General features: G+C 38.5%; 1 protein-coding gene across 1 annotated transcript in view; it reads left to right on the top strand.

The window, feature by feature from the left end:
• Positions 1 to 1,053: 1,053 nt before the first annotated feature.
• NRDC (nardilysin convertase) overlaps positions 1,054 to 18,615 on the top strand; it is a 29,279-nt gene continuing 11,717 nt past the window's right edge. The window contains exons 1-18 of the mRNA XM_058174430.1: positions 1,054 to 1,499; positions 3,269 to 3,545; positions 4,280 to 4,361; positions 5,657 to 5,810; positions 6,754 to 6,827; positions 7,445 to 7,540; positions 9,329 to 9,451; positions 9,763 to 9,820; positions 11,115 to 11,188; positions 11,886 to 11,955; positions 12,676 to 12,753; positions 13,982 to 14,102; positions 14,192 to 14,250; positions 16,144 to 16,198; positions 16,725 to 16,829; positions 17,033 to 17,156; positions 18,088 to 18,174; positions 18,473 to 18,592. Of these exons, the coding sequence (XP_058030413.1) occupies positions 1,123 to 1,499; positions 3,269 to 3,545; positions 4,280 to 4,361; positions 5,657 to 5,810; positions 6,754 to 6,827; positions 7,445 to 7,540; positions 9,329 to 9,451; positions 9,763 to 9,820; positions 11,115 to 11,188; positions 11,886 to 11,955; positions 12,676 to 12,753; positions 13,982 to 14,102; positions 14,192 to 14,250; positions 16,144 to 16,198; positions 16,725 to 16,829; positions 17,033 to 17,156; positions 18,088 to 18,174; positions 18,473 to 18,592 (2,134 nt within the window). The 5' untranslated portion in view covers positions 1,054 to 1,122. The remainder of the gene's footprint in view (positions 1,500 to 3,268; positions 3,546 to 4,279; positions 4,362 to 5,656; positions 5,811 to 6,753; positions 6,828 to 7,444; positions 7,541 to 9,328; positions 9,452 to 9,762; positions 9,821 to 11,114; positions 11,189 to 11,885; positions 11,956 to 12,675; positions 12,754 to 13,981; positions 14,103 to 14,191; positions 14,251 to 16,143; positions 16,199 to 16,724; positions 16,830 to 17,032; positions 17,157 to 18,087; positions 18,175 to 18,472; positions 18,593 to 18,615) is intronic.

Consider the following 18,615-nt stretch of genomic DNA (forward strand, 5'->3'; position numbering starts at 1 on the left):
CACCAATCTTATATGGAAATAGAAAGCTTTTATCCACTCTCCACCGTTGCACTTTTTTTTCTTTACAACTTTACACTATATGAGAGGCAACACTGAATGCTCAGTTGCAGGTGGGATCAGAGAGGTACTTCTTGGCTATCTCATGCTGCTCATCCGTCTTTGCCCCATCCATTACATCTGCCAACACACCACTTTTGTCCACAAATACGTTAACTTCTGCAGGTAGTCCTTGACTTATGACAATTGAGCCCAGCCTTTCTCTTGCTAAGTGAAAGTGAATTTTGCCTCCTTTTGCAACCTTTCTTGCCACAGTTGAGTGAATCACCGCAGTTTTTAAATTCGCAACACTGTTAAGGGAATCTGGCTTCCCCATCGACTTAGCTTGCCAGGTGGTCGCAATAGGGGATCACATGACCCCGGGGCACTGCAACTGTCATAAGTATGCATCAGTTGCCAAGCGACTGGATTTTGATCATGTGACCATGAAGCTGCTGCAATGGTCGTAAATGTGAACAACGGTCATGTCACTTTTTTCAGTGCTACCGTAACTTTGAACTGTCACTAAATGAACTGTTGCAAGTCGAGGACTACCTGTACTATACCCAGTACAAGAACCCAGTATAAGAAACCTAGGAAAAATGTCCTTTTCTAGAGAGTTAAAGGTCTCCCAAATGTGGATGGACGCTTAATTCCCACCAACCCCAACCAATGAGTGCGGAACGCCGGGAGTCGCTGTCCGACAAACTCAAAATACATCTAAGCTGCTGATCCACCTCGCAGAGTAACCCAAACCGTTTTCCCTTACACCCAATTCTGCTGGCACTAACAAGAATTCCCGTGTCTTGATCGAACGTCAGGACGGACGTCACACACTCGCACAAAAAAGCAACGTTCTATTCTGACCGGCTCGGCCGCCACGTTTGGCTCTGCTCCCGCCTCCTCCGCATCCGTGTATCTAATCAGAGAAGCGATTTTCCGAGAGACCTCGGGATTGGCTGGCGGGAATCACGTGGGCAAGGACCTGGCGCTCTGATTGGAGAACAGCCGGTGCGTTCAGCCCTCAGCGCCGGCCTCTGATCTTGCTGGCTGGAACTGCCCGGCCGGGTTTTGGGCCCGCGGCGGATGCGGAAAGTGTTCTCCGCTTTATCGCGGCGTTGCTCGGGAGTAAGTCCGCTGCGAATAGATCGAGCCTTCCGCGGTCGGAATCGTGCCGGCCTGAGAGACCATCTAGCCGGGCCCCGGAAGACCTTCCCCTTCAGGCCCATCGTGCGTCGCTCCTCCGCAGTTATCTTGACAGCCATGCCGGGTAGAGCCAAGGCCTCGTCCGCCTGCGGCCCTGAGCAACCCGAGGACTCGGAGGGCAGCCGCGGGGCCAAGGCCGGCGCTGTCCAGGAAGAAGCCGATGCGGAGAGCGGAGGCGCCGCCGCCGCCTGCGAGCCTAGCCCCAACTTGGGCGATTCCGAGATCGTTAAATCCCCCAGTGATCCCAAACAATACAGGTACTCCCGAGATGCTTGCTCTACACCTGGCTGCCAAACACGGGCGGGTGGGATGGAGTGGGGTGGCTTGGAGTGACCAGCTTGCTTTTTTTTTAACCAGAAGGTCGTCCAATACAGGGGTCTCCAACCTTTCCGACCTCAGGGACCCCTAAATTCATAATTTGAAATCCCGAGGACAACTAATTATGAATTTTTAAAAAAATTATAAATAGTATTTAGTGCAATATAAAAAATGCAAATAATTTTTCTGCAGACCACCAAAATTTTTTCTCATTGGTGACCACTGGTCCAGAAGACTTGAACCATAGCTTCTCTCACCCACAGCCAACATGGCTTGATAGCGATGGTAGTCTGATTTTATTTGGAGAGATCTAGATCAGGGGTCTCCAACCTTGGCAACTTTAAGCCTGGTGGACTTTAGTCCCCAGAATCCCCTAGCCAGCAAAGCTGGCTGGGGAATTCTGGGAGTTGAAGTCCACCAGGCTTAAAGTTGCCGAAGTTGGGGACCCCTGATGTAGAAGGTGAGAGGTTGATGCTCTCTGCTGAAGGCCACCCTCACCATTTCATTGCCCTAAAAGAAGTGTGTGTGTGTGTGTGTGGTCAGCACAGTAGTTTTAGCTACTAGACAAGGAAGGGAGGGGGATAACAAATCATTCAGGGTTGGTCTTTCAGTTACTTGCAAATTGTAGCATTTAGATCCTTTGTTCAGCGGCAGGTTGCAGATGATGCTCATGTTTTGCTTGTGAGCAGTCTCGAAGACAGGTAGTCCTCGACTTGGGACCACAACTGAGCCCAAAATTTCTGTTCTGTCTGAGACATTTGTTAAGTGAGTTTGCCCCATTGTACGATCTTTCGTGCCACTGTTGTTGAGTGAATCGCTGCGGCTGTTAAGTTAGTAATGCGTTGTTAAGTGAATCTGGCTTCCCCATTGACTTGCCTTTGCCAGAATGTCACAAAAGCAGATCACGTGACCCTGGAACCCTTCTAATGTCATAAATACGAGTAAGTTGCCAAGCATCTGAATTTTGATCACCGGACCATGGAGATGCTGCAACGGTCATAAATCGGAAAAATAGTCGTAAGTCACTTTTTCCAGTGCTGTTGTAACTTCAAACAGTCACTAAAGGAACTATCTGATCAGCCTTGTGTAACAAGATGCTAGATAGGACTAATGTGGTTCCGATCCAATCTAATATGTGGATTCTTGATTTATTACCACTCAAGATAATTTACCAACCATGGATTTGGATTTGTCCCCAGAAATTCAGAGCCATGTTTGGGCATAAAACATCCTGCTTAAATTGTTAAGTTACAGAAAAATTCTGCATCTGAGATGAAAACGACATATAACTCAAAAGTATACTTTGCTATGATGTTTTCAAGAAAATTTGGAAATATAAATGATTCCTGAATATGACATGCATTTGACATGAAAGTGGAACTCACTGTCAGAATTGGAGCTTATTTTAGGCAAGTATGTATTTTTCATTCTTGCGTGAAGCCCATAATAAGAGTACCAATAATCTGAACTGTTCTGTGGAGTAGTGTATGCTAATAGTCGGTGGGGTGAGCCACATTGTCCATTCTAGAGTCAATTCATTATAACATAAAATGTATTTTAAAAACAAATGAATATTTTAGGTCTTGTTTGATCCAATAGTTCATTAAAGAGACCCTGCAAAGACACAGCATACCAGGAATAACACAATTAGTTTTAATTCAAAGACATTGAAAAGAATATTTAGTTGGATGTCTGTTTAACTTTCTAGATACATCAAACTAAAAAATGGATTATGTGCCTTGCTGATTTCGGACTTGCATAACCCAGATGGTAGCCCTTGTGTGGTATCTTCAGAGGGGGAAGATGAAGGTGACTCCGAAGAAGAAACTGATGATGATGATGATTCTGGAGCAGAAATAGAAGATGACCAAGAAGGCTATGATGATGAATGTGGTGATTATGATGATGATTTAGATCCTGATAGTGAATTAGAAGAGCTAACAGATAAAGATGAAACTCGGAAAAGAAATTGTACAGAAAAGCAGGTATGTATAATTAATTTGGATTGAGTAATGATTATAGCCATAAACTGCTTTAGGTATTGGTGTAATTCACAAGTAGATTGCAGTTAGTGTGAGTTTTAACAATGTGATCTGTGATGTAGTGTGAATTTTAAATTGATGCTAGGTTGCATTTAACGCAACCCAAAATTTAGTAAGGCTAGTGTGTGCACAGTTGAGGCTGGTGCATCTGCAAGTGTGGTTCTGGTTTTAGATGCTGCTAATCTTCATGTTTGCAAAATGAAGAGAAGAAAAATTGTCATGAAAACAGCACAATTTGATACAGTTTTATAATATGAAAATAGTCATAGCAAAGTTATAATGGAATGTGTTGAAATGCTTGAATATATAGGAAGAATTTTTTTGCTTTTATTTTGCTTTCGGAAACTACTCTGACTTTTAAAACTATATTTAAGTTGTAAATATATTCTTTTTATCCTTTACTGTAATACAGGTAGTCCTTGATTTACAACATCTAGGCACTTTAGTTCCCCCTCCCCCTCTGATTTACCTAGTCATGCATAAAAATGAACTAAGGTAAGGAACATGCATAGTCATGCAAGCTTTTTATTTCTAAGAAATGTTAGGTAGATGCAACTTTACTGGAAAGTCTAATATATTAAGTATTTTATTTTAATGGAGGATTTTCACAGTTTTATATGGCAGCCAAGATGTTTTTCTAAATATTTCTCCGTATTTCTGTATTTCTCTTTCTTCAGTCTGCAGCTGCACTTTGTATTGGTGTCGGCAGTTTCTCTGATCCTGATGAGCTGCCTGGGCTGGCACATTTTCTGGAACATAGTATGTTTTGCTTTAAATGTCACCTTTAACTGTTTTTAGCCAAGTCAATTTTAATTATATAATTTCCCATTTTGGTGATTTTTTGTCAAGTCAGTGCATTACTTATTTGTTTCCATATTTTCAGAACTAGATATAGAATCTTACTGAAATCTCAATTATCAACAAAATAGCCATTAAAATCATTTGGGTAAATTTGTGTTAAACAAGCAGTTACGCAATGGCTGCTCTCAGAATTCTGCTGTATCAACTAATGACTATTAACTAATTAGTTATTAGTTACAATGACTAACTTTAATTTAATCGTGTGTTTAATCGTCATAAGTAGAGATGGATATTGTTTTTCTATAGATTATTCTTAAGTAATACACGGAAAGCCTATAGAAGAGTTGTGTTGTTGTGCATATGAATGCACAGAACAAGAAAGGATCTACTTGCATGACTGATTACTTATAAGCAGTCCTTGACTTACAGCCATTTGTTCAGTAACTGTTTAAAATTACGACAATTCTGAACATGACGGACTTAACAACTGGTCCATGAAGTTGCACGGTCATGTGAACTAGGTGCTTGGGTTTCCAGCTTGCAGTTGTGACTTCAGAATGAGCTGCAGTCACTTGATTGCTGCTTGGGGCCTTCCCTGCCATCTTCCCATAAGCAAAGTCAATGTGGAAGCTAGCAAGAAAGGTCACAACTTTTTATCCAGAGGAATCCAGCTATGGAATTTGAGATCCCAGGGATCTTGTACTCTGTAACACTCTACTGCCTGCCCACACTCTGTAGTGTAGTGCGGGGATCACCAACCTTTCAGACTTGAGGGACCACTAAACTCAATTTTAAATCCCGTGGACCACTAATATGATTTTTTTAAAAAGATAAATAGTATTTAGTGCAATATAAAAAAATGCAAATAATTTTTCTGCGGACCACCAACATTTTCACGTGTACCACTGGTGTAGTGTATCTTATCCACAAGACCACCAGTTGGTGACCACTGGGGTAGTGCATCCCATCCACAGAGCTTGGCTACGGCCTGTGGTGCTACACAGCGTCCTCCTAAGGCAACCCCCTGGGACTGCTGCCTCTTTCCATTTAACAACCCATGCAGTCCTGGGGTTATGATAGCAACAGGGACTTCTGGAATTGTCATTGCTGGGCAATGCAGTCATGAGGCATCACACTTTACAACTATATTTCTTAATGGTGGTGAAGAGAGAAAAGAAAACTAATGTCTATGGTATTTATATGTTTGTCTATTAGGATTAATAACTTCCTTCCTATTTTGAATTCTGCCCTAGTGGTTTTTATGGGTAGTTCAAAGTATCCAGATGAGAATGGATTTGATGCCTTTCTGAAGAAACATGGTGGAAGTGACAATGCATCAACAGATTGCGAACGAACCATCTTCCAGTTTGATGTACAGAGAAAGTATTTCAGGGAAGCTCTTGATAGGTAACTCAGCTGCAAAATGTAGCGAAATGACACTACATTTCAGTTAAAGTATTTAATATTAGCTATTTTAAACTGTCCACTACGCTAGTTTACTTTTACTTAAAGTTTTTAAATAAACTGCGGAAAAAAGTACCGTAAATTAAAAAAGTATTTTAATGATGAGATGTGTTGAGAATACATGGATCTGTAAATAAATATAGAAATTATTGCTTCAGAAGCTTACAAAAATTATTGTAGTGAGATTTTTAAAATGAGTAAGCAGTTCTGTGTAGCAGAGATGGGTAACTTAAAAGAGAAGGGAGATATAAATGTCAGGGCAGTGACACAAAGATATTTATGTACATTAACTAGAAAGAGTGCTTCGGGAGGGGGAGTTTTTTTTATTAAGTCAAGCAAATTTAAGAGTTACACTACATCTTTCGTGCACATTTAGTTTCAAAATGGTAAGATCTGTGCCACTGATCTTTAGCAGTGAGGTTGAGAGGACTCTCGGGAGAAAAAGGGTTTTGAGGACATGACTTGACTGCCTGTAAGATAGGAAGACAGTTATTCTGAAGAGTGGAATATTGTGAGTTATTCAATGTCAAATTCTACAGGGAAGATAATTGTAAACGTTAAAATGAGAATTTTAAATAGGACTTCCAATGCCTGGGGCTTTTGTTAGAGAAAAGCCGGGATGGTTACACAGTTGGGGCAATATACACTGTAAGCTGCCCTGAGTCTTCGGAGAAGGGCGGGATATAAATGTAAACAAAAAAACAAAAAAAAAATTCATACTGAAGCATAAAAAAATTGAGATTTCTTAAGATTTGCATAGAATTCAGCTGGGGGAAATTAATCATGTCAAAACAGGTCATATGACCATTTAAAAACACTTTCTTATTATTGATCTTAATTTTATATCAAACTCAGAATTTCTATTTACAATGATTTTCTGCTTCAGGTGGGCACAGTTTTTCATCCATCCTTTAATGATCCGGGATGCAATTGATCGGGAAGTTGAAGCTGTGGATAGCGGTAAGAATTCTCAGTTATCTTTCAATTTCATATACTGTACTTTAAAACCTACCTTGCTTGGCCTGCAAATAGCAGCAGCATTCCTCCATCGACACAGGGATGCTCTTACTAACTGAACAGAAGGTAGTTTCAGGTTATAATGGCGGTGGGAAGCAGAAATTCCATTGCTAAATAGTAAGGTCATTGAAGTGCAGCATTACATGACTGCCTAATTTAGCTACGGCAGTCCTGGTAGTCCCAGTTACTCTTGTAATCTGGGGATCATGAGGGTCATTAAATGGGAAGTGACAGATGTCTCAGGCAAGCTGAAGGGTAGGTGCCATTGGCAGGTATAGGAATGGATGGTGGCAAGGAGTATTGCGGGCAGGTGCTCTGGAGCCTCTGTAAGTGCTGAAGTGGGGTGGGGTGGGGGGACTGTTGACAGACACTTCAAATTGCTGTGTGCAAAAAAGTGACCGGAGCGATTTCCACCTTCCTACTGGCTTCCCCATTCACTTAGCTTGTGGGAAACTGGCAGGGAACATCAGTCATATTCTTATAGCCAGGGCTGCTGTTGTAGGCTAGGAGTATCTTGAATCTGAAAGCCTTGTTTGTTTGGTTTTTTCAAAAAAACCCAGAATATCAACTTGCAAGGCCCTCTGATGCAAACAGAAGAGAGATGTTATTCGGCAGTCTCGCCAAATCTGATCATCCTATGAAGAAGTTTTTCTGGGGTAAGTGTACCTGTTTTGACTATTGGTATTGAGTTGATTTCAGATCTAAAAGCCTTTGCTATTGAATCCAGTAGCATCTACCAGTGAAATAGACCCATCCTTCTCCATTTGTTTCTAATTAAATTTGGAATCTGCAGAGGTCAGAGGGCAATTCAGAGCAGATTTGGGGGTGCATGGGCAACAGTGAACAAGGAGAAAGAAATATGTGATAGGTTGAAGTCAGCTAGATGTAATGTAATATATTCATTTATGGATAGTACAGAAGTTTAATCTGTATGGTAATCAAATAATATTTTGAATTCTGTTCTTAATTATGCCTTGATCAGTGTAGCCAGGAATGGTTTAGCATTGCTAATGTTACAATGCTTGAGTTTATAAAACAAATGAATTAAATTCTTGCTGTTGCAGGTTGGAGGAGAAAAGCAAATATATATTTATAACAAATATAGTTTACTTTAGTGGAATCAATCATTTTTTCTGATTTGATTGATTGATTGATTTCAATATGGTATGATTTTGGCATTACCAACTCCAAACTGACTCTGGGAAGCTTTAAGTATCCGTTGTAATTAGTAAATTGTTTTACAGAATTAAATAGGGATATCTGGAAAAGGGAAGAAGAAGCTGATGAGAAAATACACATAACGTAAAAGGTGTATGCTGGTTGCTAGAGCCCATTCAGCTGGAAATGAGGTTACGTTTCCCTTTATAACCTTCTCCAGAGCAATTACATTACTAGAGAAAAGCAACAAGGTGTGTTGGCAAGGGAAATTTTTCATATGCAAAAGATTAATCGACTAGATCCGGAGGTTCATTAGCATTGCATTCATTAGCAAAGAAATCAATGTAAAGAGTACAAAAATGAAATACAAAATATTGAATTAGTTTAATATATAGGTAACACGGCATGCACAACAACATGACCAATATAATGTGATACTGTGAGGTAATAATGCACAAATTACTTTAAACTCTATATGTGGATACTAGTGAGACTTTCTTGTCTTCTCTCATATTGATACTCTTAGAGTGCTCTCTTATAAGTTCTTATATATTTGCATTCTTCATAATTCATTTCATCTAGTTAAGATAAGGATTTAGAAAGGCATCAAGAAGGGCTACAGATGCAGAAGAAAGGAAAATAAAATATATTGGAATAAAAAAAAGGACAGTTGTTATTTGCCATTTCTTTCTGGCAGATGGTGCAGGATGGCATGATCTGGCTAAATGAGGCTCAGATAATACCTTAGGCTAGACAAAATAAAAGTAATTCTGTAATAGCAGAATCATTACTCAGAACTGTTTCCTATGGCAGCTTTGCTTTTTGTGACAACATGTGAATGCAGTGCCACTTTCATTTGAAAATTAATCTGTAGAATCATTACAAGACCTGGTGACAGCCACTATGTTGAGTGGTGTGAAACTTTGATTAAATACATTCATAATGGGCAAGTCCGTTGAGGGCTATTTGTCTTTAAAAGTTCAATACTATTGGAGGAGACCATGGGTCTGGATATCTGTTACAGTGACATGTGTCTCTGTCTCATATTTGTGAGCCCCAAAGAAGCTGTGATCTGGCTGGTCACAGTAAAAAAACAAAACATTAAATTAATATAATCTTTGGCTTGATCCAGCAGGATTTACACTCCCATGAGTTTAAATCCAAATTGTTATGTATTATTTTGTGCCTGCAGAGGAAAAGAATGTTTGTCCTTTTGATCATTATAAAAGTTTCAAACAGAGCTTTCATAACTCTAAACAGTTCTTCATTTTGAACTTCATTTACAGGTAATGCAGATACCCTGAAACATGAGCCAAAACAAAATGGGATTGATACCTATACCAGGCTGAGGGAATTCTGGCAGCAATATTATTCAGCGAACTATATGACTTTAGTTGTGCAGTCAAAAGGTAAGAGCTCTTCATTCAAAATTAAAGAACATTCCCTTTGCTACTAAGTAGTGACTCATTGGATAATTACAGATTAGATCTGGTATCCCCATAGGAGGAGGTAGTTTTAAAAATATTACAAATGTTTTTTGCTTCAGTTATCTGGAGCAGTTTCCCAGAAAATTCCAAGGAAATTCAGCCTGTGGGCTTTATAATATTGGCATTGGCTGCTTGAACAACAGGTTCTCACCTTTCTCGTCTTTTCCTGATGATGTGCTGCTTGTTTTCCCTAAGTTATGTGCCACCCCTTTTTTTTTTCCCTTCCTCAATAGAAATCTTGGATACTCTGGAAAAATGGGTGACTGAAATCTTCTCAGAGATCCCAAATAAGTAAGATACATTTTCCTATTGTATGTAATATGCAGGATATTAAATTGGGTGCAAAATTCTCCAACTTATTAGAGTTGGAGATATTAGAGATTTGATTTATTCAGTCCTGGTCTTTAGTTTCTCATCCTTTCCTCTGCACTCACCAGCTGCTGCTATATATTCTTTTTTTCCCCCCAACTGCCTAAAGTTAATAGTAAGGAGAAAAAAAGAATTCGATTTAATCAATTTTTTCAGATTTTTACATATAACTCAAATAAGTTGGAGAGGACACTTTGTACAATATACAGGCAAATTCTGTTCATATATTTATCAATTTATTTAGAAAAAAATATACGATTGCCTGATTCATAGTGACTCTGGGTAGCTCATAGAAATAAAATCCCAAATACAAAGCCCAGTAACCCCTCCCTCTAAGTGTCAGCAACCAAAGCAACCAGGTTAAGGACTCCATGTCATCCTGGGGTCCCCCAAAACATATCTTTAAGTCCTTTTGAAAGAGTGCCAAGGTGGGGGCCAATTTTATTTCCCCAAGGATGATGTTCCCTAGGGAGGGAGCCACAACAGAGAAGGTGGACCTCCTTAAGAGAGAAGACCCATTACTCTGCCTGCCTGCTCAGAAGGATCGGGTAAATGTAACTGGAAGAATACGGTCCTTCGAATAGTATTACTCCCAGGTATGCATGCAGGGCATTAAAAGTGAGAACCAACATCTTGAATTTGACCCAGAAGCAGATCTGCAATCAATGCAGCTCCCACAATATATTGTAAAGATTAGATCCTGTTTTTTACTCAAGGATAAAGATTGGATGGGCATCTTGGTGAGGGTGATGGGTGGTTAGCAAATAAGAAATATAAGAAAGAGATAGATAAATGGATGGATGGATGGATGGATGGAGATAAGTATTGCTGTGCATAGTGAATTTGGTTTTTATCTGTTTGTATGCTATCTAGTCCCTCTTGTCTTTTCCACATGTACAAGCTGAATTCTAAGTGCAAAACAGAATGGGACATCCCTAAAAAAAGGGCATGCTATTTTTATAAATAGGAACAGGACTCTGAATCCAGAAATCCTTACTCATAGCTACAAGCTATGTGTGTGTGTGTGCATTGCCATAGTTAGAAATATTTTCTGCTCAACAAGCGGAAACATTGATAATTCGGTATGACTAAGAATTTGATCCCTGGAATTGATTAATCCCTTAGCAACCGGTGTTGAAAAATATGTAGGGCCTGTTTTATTAGGAAGATGTGTGTGGGCGCATATCTATAAATATATGTGTTCTTTCTTTTCAAGCAATATATCCAGACCAACATTTGGCCATCTGACAGACCCTTTTGACACTCCAGATTTTCCTAAACTTTACAGAGGTGAGTGATGTAACTGGATAACTCCTGCAATGCTACCTACCATATATTTATTTATTTATTTATTTATTTATTTGATTTTTATACTGCCCTTCTCCCGAAGGACTCAGGGCGGTGTACAGGCAGCAGTAAAAAATAACAATGTACAATTTAAAATAGAAATTAAGAAACTTATTATAATTAGCCTAGCATTTTAAAAATTTATAAAACTAAACCCCATTTAAAATAAATAACAAATTTAAAATCAATTAAATTTAAAATTTATAAAAATTAAAAAATTTAAGCCAGCCCCGCGCGAATGAAAAGGTGTGTCTTCAGTTCGCAGCGGAAGGTCCGAAGGTCAGGTATTTGGCGTAAACCCGGGGGAAGCTCGTTCCAGAGTGTGGGAGCCCCCACAGAGAAGGACCTTCCCCTGGGGGCCGCCAGCCGACATTGCTTGGCGGACGGCACCCTGAGAAGTCCCTCTCTGTGAAAACGTACTGGTCGGTGGGAGGCATATGGTAACAGCAGGCGGTCCCGTAAGTACCCGGGCCCTAAGCCATATCTATATTGGTTTTAAAATTCCTAGCTTTAAAATGCATGCTGTTTTTTTTTGGGGGGGGGGGGTTGGTTTTTGTTTTGTTTTGCATATGGAAATATTAAGGAAATCTGGAATTATCTTCACTTTATTTATTTATAAGGAAAGTTTCTTTATTTTTAGTGGTTCCAATCCGAAAAACTCACTCTTTAAACATCACTTGGGCTCTTCCTCCACAAGAAAAGTATTACAGGTAATTTTACATTCTTGTTCCCTCCTGCCCCGCCCGCCTCCTTCCCCACTTCTGTGGATATACAGTGAAATTGGATTAGGTAAATTTATTAAAAGTCTAATATGGAATATTCTGGCTGATCATTTAATTTTGATAATTGCATTATATAAATTTAAATGATAGCAAGTACAGGTAATCCTTGACATGACCACAATTGAGCCCCAAGCCTATATTATTAAGTGGGAAACTTGTTAAGTGAATTTTGCCCCATTTTCACAACTTTCCTTATCACGTTTGTTAACTGACTGCAGTTGTTAAATTAGTCACGCGATTGTTAAGTGAATCTGGTTTCCCCATTGACTTTGTTGGTCTTCGTTGGTTGCAAAAGGGGATCACATGATCCCGAGACACTGCAACCGTCATAAATGTGAATCAGTTATCAAGCATTTGAATAATAAATTATGTGACTATGAAAACATTGCAATGGTCATAAGTGTGAAAAATGGTTTTAAGTCACTTTTTTCAGTGCCGTTGTAACTTGAAATGGTCACTAAATGAACTGTTGTAAGTTGAGGACCACCTGTATGTTCTACTTATGGCAACCCAGGAAGGTGATCTTTGTAAAGTATTATTCCCCCAATTCCCATCATTTTGGAGTTGCCTGTTCTACAGACTTATTTTTTTATAATGATTAGAAAATTGGAATTTTCAAATTACGGTTAATGTTTTTTCACTTTGTAGGGTGAAGCCACTTCACTATATTTCTTGGCTTGTTGGACATGAAGGCAAAGGAAGCATTCTTTCATATCTTAGGAAAAAGTATGTATACAAATGAAAATTGCTGGTATTTGCCATGATAAATGATGAAAACAAGGAATCCACGTTTACTAAATTGAAAAAGTATATACCGTACATTGTTACTTATTTCTGTAATATATACATTGGTGAGCATCCTGCTCCTTTACTCAGGGACCAAGTTAAAGACAGTCATAAACTATGCTGAGGTTGAAGAAGACCCTTGCTTGAAAGCCTTAAGCAGAATACTTTAGAAGGGTCATTTGAAGTATTTCATGAATCACCTGGATTCTATTCCCTGGCATGATGCTTTCAAGACAGCATCTCAGCACAGTAAAAAAACATGAGGCATTCCACTTTAACTCCTCCAACAAGAAGGTGTTGAAGTAGCTCCCTCAAACTTTTACAAAAGATCACTAGAAAGCAACAAAACAAATCAATTTGGTCTAGAGTGAAGCTTCTGATGCAGTGCCAAGAGATCAAATGCTGTTCTGTGGGATTAAATAAAGGAAGGCCTCTCCATCCCATCTTCAAGGTTTCCATTAGGCTTGTCTTTACTTGTCAAACAAGCAAAGAATTGCAGTGTTAACTGGTGTTAGCCAAAATGACAACACCCAGATTAGGGATCTAAAGGCATTTGGGAAGTCTGACACGTCTAGAATATTGAGTGTTGGGAATGCTCATGTGAAAAAGCTCTACAGTAGAGTTGGGAGAACTTTTCATTCACAAAATAGCAGTAACCAACCAACTGTTTTTCAAAAGACAAGCTAGTGATATTAAAAAAAAACACTGTGCCTGAGAAAATGAAATCAAAATAAACACAGAGTTGAGTCCCCAATTGTAGATAATGTAGTTGCCCCTTGAATCGGGGGGGAAATTGAAAAGCACATGGCACAAAAAAACCTCCAAACTAAGCACAATACACTGAGTCTAGCCCAAATTATACCACTATTGTTTAAACCTGAGGTGGGAAACTGGCAACTTTATGACCAGTAGACTTTAACTCCCAGAATTCCTGAGTCAGTCATACTGGCTCAGGAATTCTGGGAGTTGAAGTCCACCAGTCATAAAGATGCCATAGTTGCCCGCTCCGGCTTAAACCATGCCAGATAGGCAAATAGGCTCAAAATAGCTAAACACAACAGACTAAAACAGAAATAACCACCCAGCCAGGGCACAGGCAATACCACTAAAATTTTTAATACTTTGCACTTCTTAATTTTTGTAAGAGTATGGTAAATGTTTTTTCCAGATTCTGGGCACTTGCATTGTATGGAGGAAATGGTGAGACCGGGTTTGAGCAAAATTCAACCTATTCTGTCTTCAGTATTTGTGTGACCCTGACTGATGAAGGTTACAAGCATTTCTATGAGGTAAATTTGAGTTGCAGTTTAGAATGCTTATTCTTTTAGCTTATTACAGATATCCTCAATTTGAAAATTTTGAACCTTTCCTTCTTCAGGTTGCTCATGTTGTATTCCAGTACTTGAAAATGTTGCAGCAAGTAGGACCTGAGCAAAGGTAATGAAATCTCCGTTTGATTTTAGTCAAGAAAAGTTGGTGTTATTGGTGTTTTTCCTTCTTTTTTCTGTATTTTGCATATTTGAGCTGACATAATACATAGCTGTTAAAACTATATGAAGAAACTGGAAGTTCAGAGGGGTGAAAATACTTCTTTCCAAAGGTACAGTGGTGGGTTGCTACCGGTTCATACTGGTTTGGGAGGACGCATAGCAGTAATTTCAGCTAGTTCAGAGAACTGTTAGTAATTGCTGGCTGGCCACGCCCTGAAACCGGTTCCACTCACTCGTCCTAGCCGCCCGACGCTCGCTCGCCCCGCCCTCCTCCACCCAGTCACTCTCACTTACACTGTTCCGAGAACCGGTAGCAAAAATCCCTGCCTCACCACCTCCCACAAGCCCAGCTGAGCTGTGAACATACGTTTTTTTTTTTACTTTTAAAAGCATTTTTTCTTTGGCCGACAAAATGCTTTTAAAAGTAAAAAGAAAAGCCGCTGATGGTCACTCGGCTCAGCTGGGCTTGTCTGAAACTTTTAAAAGCATTTTTTCTCAACCTCGTCGGCCGAAGAGGTTGTAGAAAAAATGCTTTTAAAAGTTAAAAAAAAAAGTTGGCCACATTGTCCTTTTTTAATGATGTTTTTGATGTTAGCTGTCCATTTGAGATCTTGCGATATGATAGAACCCAGAAATTTGAAGGTTTCTACTGTTGATACTGTGTTGTCAAGTATAGTTAAATATGTGGCAACAAGTAGACTCTGGGTGTGTTTTTCAAAATGTAGTAAGTGAGATTGAATGTGTATAGTTTTACAAGAGGTGTGTGTGTGTGTGTGTGTGTGTGTGTGTGTGTGTATGTATGTGTGTGTATACAGTATATATAGTAGATAATGTATCTTTTTGTGTGCCTATACACACTATACTATGTAATATGTACATACACATATGGCATATATACATAGGATTAAATAGTATATTTTGGATGTTCAGTAGTAGTAAATAAATAGACAGGGAAATTGTATCTTGTTGAGACCTTTGAAGCGAGGAGAGGCCAGGCATCCTAACCCTAACCTTTGACGTGAGTGACATCAAGTTGGCCACACACACACCCAGTCACATGACCACCCAGTCACACCCACCAAATAAGCGGTAGTAAAAACTACACCCCCCCCCACAGAACCGGTAGTAAAAAAAAATTAGAACCCACCCCTGCAAAGGTACTATTCCTTTCTCCAACCCACGGTCCTCTAGTTCACTCACTGGCTGTGTTAGTTAAAGACGAATATAATTCAAAAATCTAAACAGCAGAAGATTAGAAAAAAATGACTGAATACAGTAATTACGGTACTTCAAACATTGTTTGTAAATAACTTTTTCTTAAATACACCATTCTTGAGAATAAAAATATTAACAAACAATTACTTTACACAGGTAAGTTATCTATTACCTGTCTAAAATCAGTTGAAAGTAGTCTCATAATAGATGCATAGTAAAAGTGTATTTTCTAAATTTGGAAGTGGGAAGGCAGTCACATTCTGACCTAGGAGGCTCTAAGGCAGGGGTGTCAAATTCACATTGTCATGGCAGTGTCACGTGACGTATCGGGACTTTTCCCCCCTTCGCTAAACCAGGCATGGGCATGGCCAGCATGTGACATATCCGGTCCCGTGGCCTGGGAGTTTGACAGCCCTGCTCTAAGGGGATGAGGCATATTTGAGTCCTTGAATTGGTCAGAACAGAGTCAGACATGATCCTTATTGATAAATGACAAAAGCTCCCCTTTGGGGCATGGCAGCTGAGCATTTGAAAGTTTGTTTATGATTTTACTCCAAAACCTTTATTTCTGAAAACATATATTCTTAACAAAAATATACTGAAGATACACTGCTTTCATCCACAGAATATGGGAAGAGATCCAGAAGATTGAAGCTAATGAATTCCATTACCAAGAACAGGTATTGAGATGATCGGATTTATGTCATGCAAAATATTAACACTCTTCTGATTATTTGGTTGTGGTATCAACTCCTGTTTCATTACATATTTTTAATTCTTTAAATTTCCCTTTTTGGTTTTCAACTCAAATTAACACTTAACCTTCCATTACTCCTAAACATATGCTCTTTCATTCAGATGTTTGTTATCATCTCTAAGAATTGTAGGTTTTTAAAAAAATATTTCTATGCTTCCACAAATTTTGGGTTCTCCTGCTATTGAGGCTGTCTGACATATACCAGGTAAACATAGAAATGACATAACTGATCAGAATGTTAGGGATTTGAATTACAGTTTGCTGATATGTCTTAAGAATCTGGAGTTCATCTCCCTGGTAACTAAATCTGATTCTTCATTCAAAGCAACTGTGAAAGTCAGTGTCCAAACTGTAGGGAAAATGATGGTCTACATTAATCTCCAAGTTAGCTTACATGGAAAAAAATATTCGAAGGATCATATCATGAAGCAAAATGATTTGTTTTTCAGACTGATCCAGTTGAATATGTAGAAAGTCTTTGTGAAAATATGCAGCTGTTTCCAAAGGAGGATATTTTGACAGGAGATCAACTTCTCTTTGAATATAATCCAGAGGTAGGCAAAAAAATTTAAATCTCTTGGTTAATATGTAAGATAACTCTGACCTCGGATAATAGGAAAATACTTTTACCATGAGTTCCTGTTTTAGAAGGTAAACATTACTTCAGGATTTACCATTCGTTTCAAAGTGAAGTCAAATAAAGATCTGGATTTTGTGTAGCAGAGGGAAGTTTTATTTGAATCTTTTTTTTTTACAGATAATTGCTAACGCACTTAACCAACTGATTCCCAGTCAAGCCAATCTTATTTTATTATCTGCCTCCCATGAAGGCCAGTGTCACCTAAAGGAGAAATGGTTTGGGACACAATACAGTGTTGAAGGTACAAGAATAGTCTGTCTGTCTAAATTTCAGGAACTAAAATTCAGAGTATAAAAAATTTGATTTGGTTTGATTTCATATAAACTGTAATGTAGTTGAAAGTTTTTTTATTTATAGATTTCTGGCTTTTTCCTCTAGTTTATTTTGTTGTCTTCCTCTTGTCTTTGATCATAGCAATACAAACTAGAGGCAGCTCAAAAAGAAAAATTACTGGAAACTAGCCCAACAAGGCTTACACTAATTACTTTCTTCATCCACAAGTGATTTTAACATTGAAAATTACACTTAAACCATGGTTTAATGCAACAGGGAAACAGAATGCATTCACCTAATTCCTATCTCACACTGAGTCATAATAAGGCTGTTGATAGTTGGAATTTTTCTAACTTTTTGTTGATGAGACAGTCATCCACACAAAATATTTATTGGACTAAGCAAAATTTTATAGACAGTGTTAAATTATGAGCTTGCAATCAGAATGGCTATGTTAATTCATTGTAGTAATCCTCTGTGGATTACTCTATGACTCATTATGGAGTACTCTATGACTCATTATGATTTGACTATTAAAACAAATTCATATTAACAAATTTTAGACAGGGTAGAGATAGACTGAATACAAATTTATACAGTACATGGTTAGATTGGACCCATTTAATCAAAATGACTTAAGTTAGCTGTAACTGCTTAATTCCTGATCCATCCGGTCAAATTTCTGCCTTAGTTAATTAAAAAATTGTTCAGGTTTATGAGCTGTGTATAAATTCGGCTCGATGCATGTTTCGGTGTCCTCCATTATCTGTGAAAATTTGATATATGTTATGAGAGAAGAATCAGAACAGTGTATCTTACCTATGCATATCACTACAACTAAGTTTATCATTTTTCTCAGGTGTGGTTTTACCAAACTATTGTAATATTAATATTTACAGATGTTGATCAACACTGGAGTGATACATGGGCCAGTGACTTCAAATTAAATCCTGATTTACACCTGCCAGAAGAAAATAGATACATTGGTGAGTGACTTATGAATTCCTCCTAAATAGTCTAAAATATAATCATTCTATGTATGCTATTATTGTTTTGCTATTTTAAAAGAAAGATGCCTGTAAGTAACAAACAGATTTATTCTGTTAGATTTCTGCCATGTTGGACCCATAAGAATTAGGGGAAATTAGAGGAATCTGTAACGTTTGTTGTTACAGAAACGTTCATGCCATTTGTTTGCTTAATTATAAACAGGTTTAAGCATTATATGATAGGTAGTACTTGTTTGTTGATGTGAAATAATGACCCCATCTTTCATCATTTTAGCAACCGATTTTGCTTTGAAGGATCCTGATTGCCCTCAGACAGAATATCCAGTCAATATAATGAGTTCCCAGCAAGGTTGTTTGTGGTACAAGAAGGATGACAAATTCAAAATCCCTAAAGGTAACTATTTTGTGGTATTTTTG

The sequence above is a fragment of the Ahaetulla prasina genome, chromosome 3 (assembly GCF_028640845.1).
Source record: "Ahaetulla prasina isolate Xishuangbanna chromosome 3, ASM2864084v1, whole genome shotgun sequence".
NCBI classification, from domain to species: Eukaryota; Metazoa; Chordata; class Lepidosauria; order Squamata; family Colubridae; genus Ahaetulla; species Ahaetulla prasina.